This window comes from Pecten maximus, chromosome 10 (assembly GCF_902652985.1).
Source record: "Pecten maximus chromosome 10, xPecMax1.1, whole genome shotgun sequence".
In the NCBI taxonomy this organism is placed as follows: Eukaryota; Metazoa; Mollusca; class Bivalvia; order Pectinida; family Pectinidae; genus Pecten; species Pecten maximus.
Window position 1 is genome coordinate 3611694 of NC_047024.1, and position 13384 is coordinate 3625077.

Here is a 13384-nt window from a genome sequence, read left to right on the forward strand (position 1 = left end):
TCTCCCTTGCATTAATTCCGGAATTGACTCTACTCTTCTATCTTCCCTTCGTCGGTTCCACACTTCGTGATTTCTTTGTTTATTCTTTCCGTAGTGATTCCTCCGCCGGCTCTATCCTTTATTATTTCTCGTTGACTCTATACTTTGTGGTTCCTCAGTTGACTCCATCGTTTGTGATTCGTCCGTCGGCTCCATCCTTTGTGATTCCTCTGTTGACTCCATCCTTTGTGATTCCTCTGTTGACTCCATCCTTTATGATTTCACGTTGACTCCATCCTTTGTGATTTCTCGGTTGACTCCATCCTTTGTGATTCCTCTGTTGACTCTATCCTTTGTGGTTCCATCCTTTGTGATTTCTCGGTTGACTCTATCCTTTGTTATTCTTCCGTTGACCCCATCCTTTGTGATTCCTCCGTCGGCTCCATCCTTTGTGATTCCTCCTTCGGCTCCATCTTTTGTGATTACTCCGTCGGCCCCATCCTTTGTGATTTCTCCGTTGACTCGATCCTTTGTGATACCTCCGTTGACTCCATCCTTTGTGATTTCTCGGTTGACTCCATCCTTTGTGATTTCTTTGTCGGCTCCATCCTTTGTGATTTCTCGGTTGACTCCATCCTTTGTGATTCCTCTGTTGACTCCATCCTCTGTGATTCCTTTGTTGACTCCATCCTTTGTGATTTCTCGGTTGACTCCATCCTTTGTGATTTCTCGGTTGACTCTATCATTTGTGGTTCCTCCGTCGGCTCCATCCTTTGTGATTTCTCGGTTGACTCCATCCTTTGTGATTCCTCCGTTGACTCGATCCTTTGTGATACCTCCGTTGACTCCATCCTTTGTGATTTCTCGGTTGACTCCATCCTTTGTGATTTCTTTGTCGGCTCCATCCTTTGTGATTTCTCGGTTGACTCCATCCTTTGTGATTCCTCTGTCGGTTCCATCCTTTGTGATTCCTCCGTTGACTCCATCCTTTGTGATTCCTCTGTTGACTCCATCCTCTGTGATTCCTTTGTTGACTCCATCCTTTGTGATTCCTCCGTCGGCTCAATCCTTTGTGATACCTCCGTTGACTCCATCCTTTGTGATTTCTCGGTTGACTCCATCCTTTGTGATTCCTCCGTCGGCTCCATCCTTTGTGATTTCTCGGTTGACTCTATCCTTTGTGATTTCTCGGTTGACTCTATCATTTGTGGTTCCTCCGTCGGCTCCATCCTTTTTGATTTCTCGGTTGACTCCATCCTTTGTGATTTCTTTGTTGACTCCATCCTTTGTGGTTCCTCCGTCGGCTCCATCCTTTGTGATTCCTCTGTTGACTCCATCCTTTGTGATTCCTCCGTTGACTCCATCCTTTGTGATTTCTTTGTTGACTCCATCCTTTGTGATTTTTCTGTCGGCTCCATCCTTTGTGATTTCTCGGTTGACTCTATCCTTTGTGATTTCTCTGTTGACTCCATCCTTTGTGATTCCTCCGTTGACTCCATCCTTTGTGATTCCTCGGTTGACTCCATCTTTTGTGATTTTTCTGTCGGCTCCATCCTTTGTGATTTCTCGGTTGACTCCATCCTTTGTGATTCCTCTGTTGACTCCATCCTTTGTGATTCCTCCGTTGACTATATTCTTTGTGATTTCTCGGTTGACTATTCTTTGTGATTTCTCGGTTGACTCTATCCTTTGTGATATCTCCGTTGACTCTATCCTTTGTGATTCCTCTGTTGACTCTATCCTTTGTGATTTCTTGGTTGACTCCATCCTTTGTGATTCCTCCGTTGACTCCATCCTTTGTGATTCCTCTGTTGACTCCATCCTTTGTGATTTCTCCGTTGACTCCATCCTTTGTGATACCTCCGTTGACTCCATCCTTTGTGATTCCTCCGTTGACTCCATCCTTTGTGATTCCTCCGTTGACTCCATCCTTTGTGATTCCTCGGTTGACTCCATTCTTTGTGATACCTCCGTTGACTCCATCCTTTGTGATTCCTCGGTTGACTCCATTCTTTGTGATACCTCCGTTGACTCCATCCTTTGTGATTCCTCGGTTGACTCTATCCTTTGTGATTCCTCCGTTGACTCCATCCTTTGTGATTCCTCTGTTGACTCTATCCTTTGTAATTCCTCCGTTGACTCCATCCTTTGTGATTCCTCTGTTGACTCCATCCTTTGTGATTTCTCGGTTGACTCCATCCTTTGTGATTTCTCGGTTGACTCTATCCTTTGTGATTTCTCGGTTGACTCCATCCCTTTGTGATTCCTCTGTCGGTTCCATCCTTTGTGATTCCTCTGTTGACTCGGTTGGTTCCTCCGTTGACTCTATCCTTTGTGATTTCTCGGTTGACTCCATCCTTTGTGATTTCTCGGTTGACTCTATCCTTTGTGATTTCTCGGTTGACTCCATCCTTTGTGATTCTTCCGTCGGCTCCATCCTTTGTGATTCCTCTATTGTCTCCATCCTTTGTGATATCTCGGTTGACTCCATCCTTGTGATTCCTCCGTCGGTTCCATCATTTGTGATTTCTCGGTTGACTCTCTCCTTTGTGATTTCTCGGTTGACTCTATCCTTTGTGATTCCTCTATTGTCTCCATCCTTTGTGATACCTCCGTTGACTCCATCCTTTGTGATTTCTCGGTTGACTCCATCCTTTATGACTCCTTCGTCGGCTCCATCCTTTGTGATTCCTCTATTGTCTCCATCCTTTGTGATTTCTCGGTTGACTCCATCCTTTGTGACTACTCCGTCGGCTCCATCCTTTGTGATTCCTCTTTTGTCTCCATCCTTTGTGATTCCTCCGTCGGTTCCATCCTTTGTGATTTCTCGGTTGACTCTATCCTTTGTGATATTCCTCCGTTGGTTCCGTCCTTTCTGATTCTTCCGTCGGTTTCTTCTTTTGTAAAACGTTTAATCTATATACTGTTTATTTGAGGACAAATATTGTTATTAATTATTCTGGAATGAAACACGTAAGGTACATGTATATATATATATATAGATTATCGGTTAACACTCGTGAAGATTGGCGGTAGTGTCGTCCTGCTGTCTGTATGTTTGTTTTTTGCAGTTCGACAAGACGTTTTATTATTTTGACACTTTCTTACGTTGATCATTGTACCAAATATTTCCTGGTTGTTATTGGTGATAGTGTGAAGTTTTCATGTCTGAATGTGCACGTGTGTTATAACATATATCAAACGCGGCACGTGTCGGATATTTTCCAGATTTGCGTAACATGCCTCCTGAGAAAATCCTTACATGCCGTCGGGTCTTCATACAAACAACATACCTACATGTACACCTTAATGAATACCTTATTCCGCGCGAGACACTAGATATGGAGGGAGGGGCAACAGGCAAGCAGGCAGGTAGAACATTAACGTTTTCAATAGCATTCCGCCGCGTGGAATTCGAAAAAAAAAACATTTAAGATTTTCATTGAGGTGTCCATCATCTATATAATATGATCCTGGTTCTGATGTATACCACGTGGTAGTCTATGGACATGCTTGTATGTAACATTTGCTAAACATTGCAAACCACTTCGTGAGATGACCGCAGTATCGCCGATCTGGATTAGACAACAATGACTGGGTCATTATCATAAAACTAGACCACACGTCACGGACTAAAACTCAGTTATGATACACTCAACACTAATGATGCTTTGACAACATTCATAACTCGCCAAATGTGTACGTCATGAACTAGGATAAACATATGTGACTAAAACTCTTACGACGTCTGTATGTCATGGATTAGGATAAACATATGTGACTAAAACTCTTACGACGTCTGTATGTCATGAACTAGGATAAACATATGTGACTAAAACTCTTACGACGTCTGTACGTCATGAACTAGGATAAACATGTGTGACTAAAACTCTTACGACGAGTGTACGTCATGAACTATGATAAACATATATGACTAAAACTCTTACGACGAGTGTACGTCATGGATTAGAATAATCATATATGACTAAAACTCTTACGACGTCTGTACGTCATGAACTAGGATAAACATATGTGACTAAAACTCTTACGACGAGTGTACGTCATGGATTAGAATAATCATATATGACTAAAACTCTTACGACGAGTGTACGCCATGGATTAGAATAAACATATGTGACTAAAACTCTTACGACGTCTGTATGTCATGGATTAGAATAAACATATGTGACTAAAACTCTTACGACGAGTGTACGTCATGGATTAGAATAATCATGTATGACTAAAACTCTTACGACAAGTCTGTACGTCATGAACTAGGATAAACATATGTGACTAAAACTCTCACGACGAATGTGTACGTCATGAACTAGGATAAACATACATGACTAAAACTCTTACGACGAGTGTACGTCATGGATTAGAATAATCATATTTGACTTAAACTCTTACGACGTCTGTACGTCATGGACTAGGATAAACATATATATGACTAAAACTCTTACGACGAGTGTACGTCATGGACTAGGATAAACATATGTGACTAAAACTCTTACGACGTCTGTACGTCATGGACTAGGATAAACATATATATGACTAAAACTCTTACGACGAGTGTACGTCATGGACTAGGATAAACATATATGACTTAAACTCTTACGACGTCTGTACGTCATGGACTAGGATAAACATATATATGACTAAAACTCTTACGACGAGTGTACGTCATGGATTAGAATAATCATATATGACTAAAACTCTTACGACGTCTGTACGTCATGGACTAGGATCAACATATATATGACTAAAACTCTTACGACGTCTGTACGTCATGAACTAGGATAAACATATGTGACTAAAACTCTCACGACGAGTGTGTACGTCATGAACTAGGATAAACATATGAGACTAAAACTCTTACGACGAGTGTACGTCATGGATTAGAATAATCATATATGATTAAAACTCTTACGACGTCTGTACGTCATGAACTAGGATAAACATTTGTGACTAAATCTCTCACGACGAGTGTGTACGTCATGAACATAATTATGGGACTAAAACTCTAACGACGAGTGTGTACGTTATGGTATAGAACTGTTAGGACTACAGTAAACGTAGGCGACTAAAACTCTATTATGGCCAATTTCAACTATAAATATAAAATATCAAACGTCCTTTTCATTATTTTGGTCTTTTATCATGAAGCAAACGGAACTTAACAGGTTGTAACTGGCCATCCTACAAGACAACGACCCCGTGTGTTAAGGGACGTAACTCTTTCAAAGTGACTACAAAATCATAATTATAAAAATATGAACACTACATATCTTTTGTCACTTTTATGGTTAAAAGGGGGTGGTTAAAAGTCAATAAACGCACCATCAAGTTTTACATTGTAGAAGAATGTTTTATGAAGTTTCATCTGATAACCAAGATGTATACCGGGGACAAAATTTAAAGTTAAGGTCATACAGGGCAAATCAGTACCCATATAAGGGGTCACGTCACCCTTGCTTAGGTCAGACGCGGTTTGAGACCTATTTTTGGCCTTATCAGGAACACAATCGATAAAGATTTTATTTATAATCTGTTTTATGGATGTTATGATGTTGTTATGAGATGAGAGTGATCTACTGCTATTGTACCTACAATACAAGTACCGAGGATCTCCCGGGTCGGCGTAGGAATACATAAAACCCTGATTTACGACAGAAATAGTCCACTTAAAAAACTCATAATATTAACATCTGGGTATTTACAAAATCGTATGGAATCATGTATCTATTGACGGTACTAAGAGGTTAATTAAGTAAAGTTAATCAAGTAGTGTCGATGTATGCAGTGTCATACATGAGAGTAAATGAATTAAACTTCCCCAAATGTCAGAAAAATACTAGCACAGATACCGATGACAACACAACTTAATTATCCCAGCTTCAAAAATAGCTGGTGTGTAAACAGACCTAAACATCAATGTGTTGTGATACAGAAATGAGGACAGGCTATGATGGGCTATGACACTTCCTAACAGAGACAGTGATCACCATAGGTTAACACGGGGGCACGTGATCGCTGGGATTAACGCGAGAATGAATCAACATACCGGGGCCTGTGATCACTGGAATTAACGTGGGATAAATAGTAATACTGGGGCCTGTGATCACTGGAATTAACGTGGGATAAATAGTAATACTGGGGCCTGTGATCACTGGGTATAACGTGGGATAAATAGTAATACTGGGGCCTGTGATCAGTGGGATTAACGTGGGATAAATAGTAATACTGGGGCCTGTGATCACTGGGATTAACGTGGGATAAATAGTAATACTGGGGCCTGTGATCACTGGGTATAACGTGGGGGTAATATAGTCCTAATGGGGCCTGTGATCACTGGGTATAACGCGGGGTAATATAGTCCTGATGGGGCCTGTGATCACTGGGTATAACGCGGGGGTAATATAGTCCTAATGGGGCCTGTGATCACTGGGTATAACGTGGGGGTAATATAGTCCTGATGGGGCCTGTGATCACTGGGTATAACGCGGGGGTAATATAGTCCTGATGGGGCCTGTGATCACTGGGTATAACGCGGGGGTAATATAGTCCTGATGGGGCCTGTGATCACTGGGTATAACGCGGGGGTAATATAGTCCTGATGGGGCCTGTGATCACTGGGTATAACGTGGGGGTAATATAGTCCTGATGGGGCCTGTGATCACTGGGTATAACGTGGGGGTAATATAGTCCTGATGGGGCCTGTGATCACTGGGTATAACGCGGGGGTAATATAGTCCTGATGGGGCCTGTGATCACTGGGTATAACGCGGGGGTAATATAGTCCTGATGGGGCCTGTGATCACTGGGTATAACGCGGGGGTAATATAGTCCTGATGGGGCCTGTGATCACTGGGTATAACGCGGGGGTAATATAGTCCTGATGGGGCCTGTGATCACTGGGTATAACGCGGGGGTAATATAGTCCTGATGGGGCCTGTGATCACTGGGTATAACGCGGGGGTAATATAGTCCTGATGGGGCCTGTGATCACTGGGTATAACGCGGGGGTAATATAGTCCTGATGGGGCCTGTGATCACTGGGTATAACGCGGGGGTAATATAGTCCTGATGGGGCCTGTGATCACTGGGTATAACGTGGGGGTAATATAGTCCTGATGGGGCCTGTGATCACTGGGTATAACGCGGGGGTAATATAGTCCTGATGGGGCCTGTGATCACTGGGTATAACGCGGGGGTAATATAGTCCTGATGGGGCCTGTGATCACTGGGTATAACGTGGGGGTAATATAGTCCTGATGGGGCCTGTGATCACTGGGTATAACGTGGGGGTAATATAGTCCTGATGGGGCCTGTGATCACTGGGTATAACGTGGGGGTAATATAGTCCTGATGGGGCCTGTGATCACTGGGTATAACGTGGGGTAATATAGTCCTGATGGGGCCTGTGATCACTGGGTATAACGTGGGGGTAATATAGTCCTGATGGGGCCTGTGATCACTGGGTATAACGCGGGGGTAATATAGTCCTGATGGGGCCTGTGATCACTGGGTATAACGCGGGGGTAATATAGTCCTGATGGGGCCTGTGATCACTGGGTATAACGCGGGGGTAATATAGTCCTGATGGGGCCTGTGATCACTGGGTATAACGCGGGGGTAATATAGTCCTGATGGGGCCTGTGATCACTGGGTATAACGTGGGGGTAATATAGTCCTGATGGGGCCTGTGATCACTGGGTATAACGTGGGGGTAATATAGTCCTGATGGGCCTGTGATCACTGGGTATAACGCGGGGGTAATATAGTCCTGATGGGGCCTGTGATCACTGGGTATAACGTGGGGGTAATATAGTCCTGATGGGGCCTGTGATCACTGGGTATAACGCGGGGGTAATATAGTCCTGATGGGGCCTGTGATCACTGGGTATAACGCGGGGGTAATATAGTCCTGATGGGGCCTGTGATCACTGGGTATAACGCGGGGGTAATATAGTCCTGATGGGGCCTGTGATCACTGGGTATAACGCGGGGGTAATATAGTCCTGATGGGCCTGTGATCACTGGGTATAACGCGGGGGTAATATAGTCCTGATGGGGCCTGTGATCACTGGGTATAACGCGGGGGTAATATAGTCCTGATGGGGCCTGTGATCACTGGGTATAACGCGGGGGTAATATAGTCCTGATGGGGCCTGTGATCACTGGGTATAACGCGGGGGTAATATAGTCCTGATGGGGCCTGTGATCACTGGGTATAACGCGGGGGTAATATAGTCCTGATGGGGCCTGTGATCACTGGGTATAACGCGGGGGTAATATAGTCCTGATCGGGGCCTGTGATCACTGGGTATAACGCGGGGGTAATATAGTCCTGATGGGGCCTGTGATCACTGGGTATAACGCGGGGGTAATATAGTCCTGATGGGGCCTGTGATCACTGGGTATAACGCGGGGGTAATATAGTCCTGATGGAGCCTGTGATCACTGGGTATAACACGGGGGTAATATAGTCCTGATGGTGCCTGTGATCACTGGGTATAACGTGTGGGTAATATAGTCCTGATGGGGCCTGTGATCACTGGGTATAACGTGGGGGTAATATAGTCCTGATGGGGCCTGTGATCACTGGGTATAACATGGGGTAATATAGTCCTGATGGGGCCTGTGATCACTGGGTATAACGTGGGGGTAATATAGTCCTGATGGGGCCTGTGATCACTGGGTATAACGCGGGGGTAAATATAGTCCTGATGGGGCCTGTGATCACTGGGTATAACGAGGGGGTAATATAGTCCTGATGGGGCCTGTGATCACTGGGTATAACGCGGGGGTAATATAGTCCTGATGGGGCCTGTGATCACTGGGTATAACGCGGGGGTAATATAGTCCTGATGGGGCTGTGATCACTGGGTATAACATGGGGTAATATAGTCCTGATGGGTCCCTGTGATCACTGGTATAACGTGGGGTAATATAGTCCTGATGGAGCCTGTGAATCACTGGGTATAAACACGGGGGTAATATAGTCCTGATGGGGCCTGTGATTCCATTGGGTATAACTTGGTGGGAATATAGTCCTGGATGGATGGCCTGTGATCACTGGGTATAACGCGGGGGTAATATAGTCCTGATGGGCCTGTGATCACTGGGTATAACGTGGGGGTAATATAGTCCTGATGGGGCCTGTGATCACTGGGTATGACGCGAGGGTAAAATAGTCCTGATGGGGCCTGTGATCACTGGGTATAACGTCGGGCTTAAATAGTCCTGATGGGGCCTGTGATCACTGGGTATAACGTCGGGCTTAAATAGTCCTGATGGGCCTGTGATCACTGGGTATAACGTGGGGGTAATATAGTCCTGATGGGGCCTGTGATCACTGGGTATAACGTGGGGGTAATATAGTCCTAATGAGGGCCTGTGATCACTGGGTATAACGTGGGGTAATATAGTCCTGATGGGGCCTGTGATCACTGGGTATAACGTGGGGGTAAAATAGTCCTGATGGGGCCTGTGATCACTGGGTATAATGTGGGGGTAATATAGTCCTGATGAGGCCTGTGATCACTGGGTATAACACGGGGGTAAATATAGTCCTGATGGGGCCTGTGATCACTGGGTATAACGTGGGGGTAAAATAGTCGTGATGGGGCCTGTGATCACTGGGTATAACGTGGGGGTAATATAGTCCTGATGGGGCCTGTGATCACTGGGTATAACGCGGGGGTAATATAGTCCTGATGGGGCCTGTGATCACTGGGTATAACGCGGGGGGTAATATAGTCCTGATGGGGCCTGTGATCACTGGGTATAACGCGGGGGTAATATAGTCCTGATGGGGCCTGTGATCACTGGGTATAACGCGGGGTAATATAGTCCTGATGGGGCCTGTGATCACTGGGTATAACGTGGGGGTAATATAGTCCTGATGGGGCCTGTGATCACTGGGTATAACGCGGGGGTAATATAGTCCTGATGGGGCCTGTGATCACTGGGTATAACGCGGGGGTAATATAGTCCTGATGGGGCCTGTGATCACTGGGTATAACGCGGGGGTAATATAGTCCTGATGGGGCCTGTGATCACTGGGTATAACGCGGGGGTAATATAGTCCTGATCAGGCCTGTGATCACTGGGTATAACGCGGGGGTAATATAGTCCTGATGGGGCCTGTGATCACTGGGTAGGACGCGGGGGTAATATAGTCCTGATGGGGCCTGTGATCACTGGGTATAATGCGGGGGTAATATAGTCCTCATGGGGCCTGTGATCACTGGGTATAACGCGGGGGTAATATAGTCCTGATGGGGCCTGTGATCACTGGGTATAACGCGGGGGTAATATAGTCCTGATGGGGCCTGTGATCACTGGGTATAACGCGGGGGTAATATAGTCCTGATGGGGCCTGTGATCACTGGGTATAACGCGGGGGTAATATAGTCCTGATGGGGCCTGTGATCACTGGGTATAACGCGGGGGTAATATAGTCCTGATCAGGCCTGTGATCACTGGGTATAATGCGGGGGTAATATAGTCCTGATCAGGCCTGTGATCACTGGGTAGGACGCAGGGGTAATATAGTCCTGATGAGGCCTGTGATCACTGGGTATAATGCGGGGGTAATATAGTCCTGATGGGGCCTGTGATCACTGGGTAGGACGCGGGGGTAATATAGTCCTGATGGGGCCTGTGATCACTGGGTATAACATGGGGTAATATAGTCCTGATGGGGCCTGTGATCACTGGGTATAACGCGGGGGTGATATAGTCCTGATTGGGGCCTGTGTTCACTGAGTATTACGCGGGGTAATATAGTCCTGATGGGGCCTGTGTTCACTGGGTATAACGCGGGGTAATATAGTCCTGATGGGGCCTGTGATCACTGGGTATAACGCGGGGGTAATATAGTCCTGATGGGGGCTGTGATCACTGGGTATAACGCGGGGGTAATATAGTCCTGATGGGGCCTGTGTTCACTGGGTATAACGCGGGGGTAATATAGTCCTGATGGGGCCTGTGATCACTGGGTATAACGCGGGGGTAAACTAGTCCTGATGGGGCCTGTGATCACTGGGTATAACACGGGGGTAATATAGTCCTGATGGGGCCTGTGATCACTGGGTATAACACGGGTGTAAAATAGTTCTGATGGGGCCTGTGATCACTGGGATTAATGGTGTCTGTCACTCAACTCATGGATCACTTTTCTTTGGCTCCGTTGGTAGAGTCGTGGGTTTGTTAGCCAGAGACTTGGTTCGAAACTTTTTTTCTTTTTTTTTTTTGGCGTTCGGCTCGAATTTGATTATCGCTTACATGTAACAAGTGACAGTTTCACTATAATCATTGGTCACATGATTTTCTGTATAACTTACTGGGTAGGTTTTATGATTTACTGTATAACTTACTGGGTAAGTTTTGACATACATATACTATCTCCGGACTTATGTGGTCATTGACCCATTCGGAAGAACTGGAATAAAAGCCCGACGACCTTCTGACAAGTGTCAAACGGCGTTTTGACAAAGATAACAAGGGGGCTTTTCATCCACACACCTGGTAGCTAGGGGCCGGGAAATGGGATCGGTAATTATCGTCGGAAATTAATCTAATTACGTCTCTGATAAAAAGCTTGTTTCGGAGGTTTCGCTTATTTGTTTGATATTATATTCATCTTTACTGCCTATGACAATGTGGGCGCTGTCAGTAGTGCATGTGTGATACAGATATACCCTCGGGGCCTACAGTAGGACTTGGTGACCATCACTCAGGAACAGATATCGTGATAACCTATAACTTTACGGTCCAGTTATACTTTCTCTTTATTTACACATCAATTGAATGACATTAAAGTGATAGTTAGGAAACATCTTAACAACTTATGCTTTTGTCAGTACTGGAGGGTCAGTGCCCGAGTTGATACTCTGGGTATACCACTAGTACAGCCGACTCAGACCTCTCCCTATTCAATTACACTTGCAAACTATAAATATAGAAATCGACAAACAATTCCACCTTTAATCAATTCGGTAACCATGGTTTCCTGTATGATGGTTTATGAGGATATTTGTGGTAAGTGATGGCGGTAATATATAACACCCTATCCCTGTGTATGGAGTCGGTATTAGTCGGTCTACAATTAACATTTTATCTCCTCTCTTTACGAATATCTCGTTTAACAGCTGATTAACCAATGTACTCCAGTGTTGAATAGTATGGCGCAGACTCAGTGTAGATGTCCAGATGGCTGGGTTCTTTTTCTGGTTTAACTTTACTCCGAGCTCTAGTTCCAGTCAAAAACCGAAAGCTTAATTCTGGCAAAGTTGAATCATAAGAGAGGTCAAGAGGATATCAAAAGCTGAAAACATTAGGTTTCATCAAAATAATACTGACACGAGCTACTACTTACTCCATTCATTAACGCAAACTGCATACAATTTTCCCGCTCACTGGCTACATGTAACTCTGCAAACAGGGACCTGATCATTCGTATTGTACAGTCTACGTGATATATGGACCTTCCCTAATGTGCATAGCACATTTATATAGCCCCTCAAAACGTCTTAAAATGTGCTATACACACTAGGAAAGGTCCAAAGACACGTGGCTGTAACACATTATCACGTCCCTGTGACTCCGCACACTGTTCCGCGAGTTAACCGTTTGCTCTGCATTCTGTACCGCGAGTTAACCGTTTGCTCTGCATTCTGTACCGCGAGTAAACCGTTTGTTCTGAGTTCTGTACCGCAAGTTAACAGTTTGCTCTGCGTTCTGTACCGCGAGTTAACCGTTTGCTCTGCATTCTGTACCGCGAGTTAACAGTTTGCTCTGTATTCTGTACCGCGAGTTAACAGTTTGCTCTGCCATTCTGTACCGCGAGTTAACAGTTTGCTCTGCCATTCTGTACCGCGAGTTAACTGTTTGCTCTGCCATTCTGTACCACGAGTTAACTGTTTGCTCTGCCATTCTGTACCGCGAGTTAACAGTTTGCTCTGCCATTCTGTACCACGAGTTAACAGTTTGCTCTGCCATTCTGTACCGCTAGTTACTATGATCTCCGCACACTGTATCGCGAGTTACTGTTAACTCTACATACACGTGCGAGCTTTAAACTGTATTATTAACCACGAATAATAAAAGATATACTGGTGGTAGTTTCCAGGTGACATGATAGGTGTCTTCAATATACCACGACTGAAACTTATAGCCGTTTAACGTGATCTACGTAGAAAGGAATGTTGCCAGATTTTTTAATCGTAATTTGTGCACGTTTTAAGAAAATATTTGTCTGTTTCACGGCAGAAGGTTAAGAAATATTAATGTACTTCTGTGCCTGGTTGTGCAATTTATTGTTCAGTAGGGAAAATACAACTGTATGGCACAATATTATTAATGAGCAATATAAGCAGGGAACTATTTAAACATTTCT

General features: G+C 44.8%; 1 protein-coding gene across 1 annotated transcript; it reads right to left on the minus strand.

The window, feature by feature from the left end:
* Nucleotides 1–252: 252 nt before the first annotated feature.
* Nucleotides 253–12987, minus strand: LOC117335930 (spore wall protein 2-like). Its single transcript, XM_033896214.1, has 4 exons — nucleotides 12797–12987; nucleotides 1661–2876; nucleotides 1059–1614; nucleotides 253–995 (listed from the first exon to the last, which is right to left on the minus strand). Exons 1-4 carry the CDS (start codon nucleotides 12985–12987, stop codon nucleotides 253–255), a joined length of 2706 nt encoding a protein of 901 aa, XP_033752105.1.
* Nucleotides 12988–13384: the final 397 nt, after the last annotated feature.

What these genes read in the sequence shown, in the direction of transcription:
- LOC117335930 (XM_033896214.1), bottom strand. Translation starts at nt 12,987, where the DNA reads ATGGCAGAGCAAACTGTTAACTCGTGGTACAGAATGGCAGAGCAAACT. An exon ending in GAGCAAACTGTTAACTCGCG is followed by an intron (nt 2,877 to 12,796) that starts GTACAGAATACA and finishes GTTTTACAAAAG; the next exon opens with AAGAAACCGACGGAAGAATC. An exon ending in GAGATATCACAAAGGATAGA is followed by an intron (nt 1,615 to 1,660) that starts GTCAACCGAGAA and finishes GAAATCACAAAG; the next exon opens with AATATAGTCAACGGAGGAAT.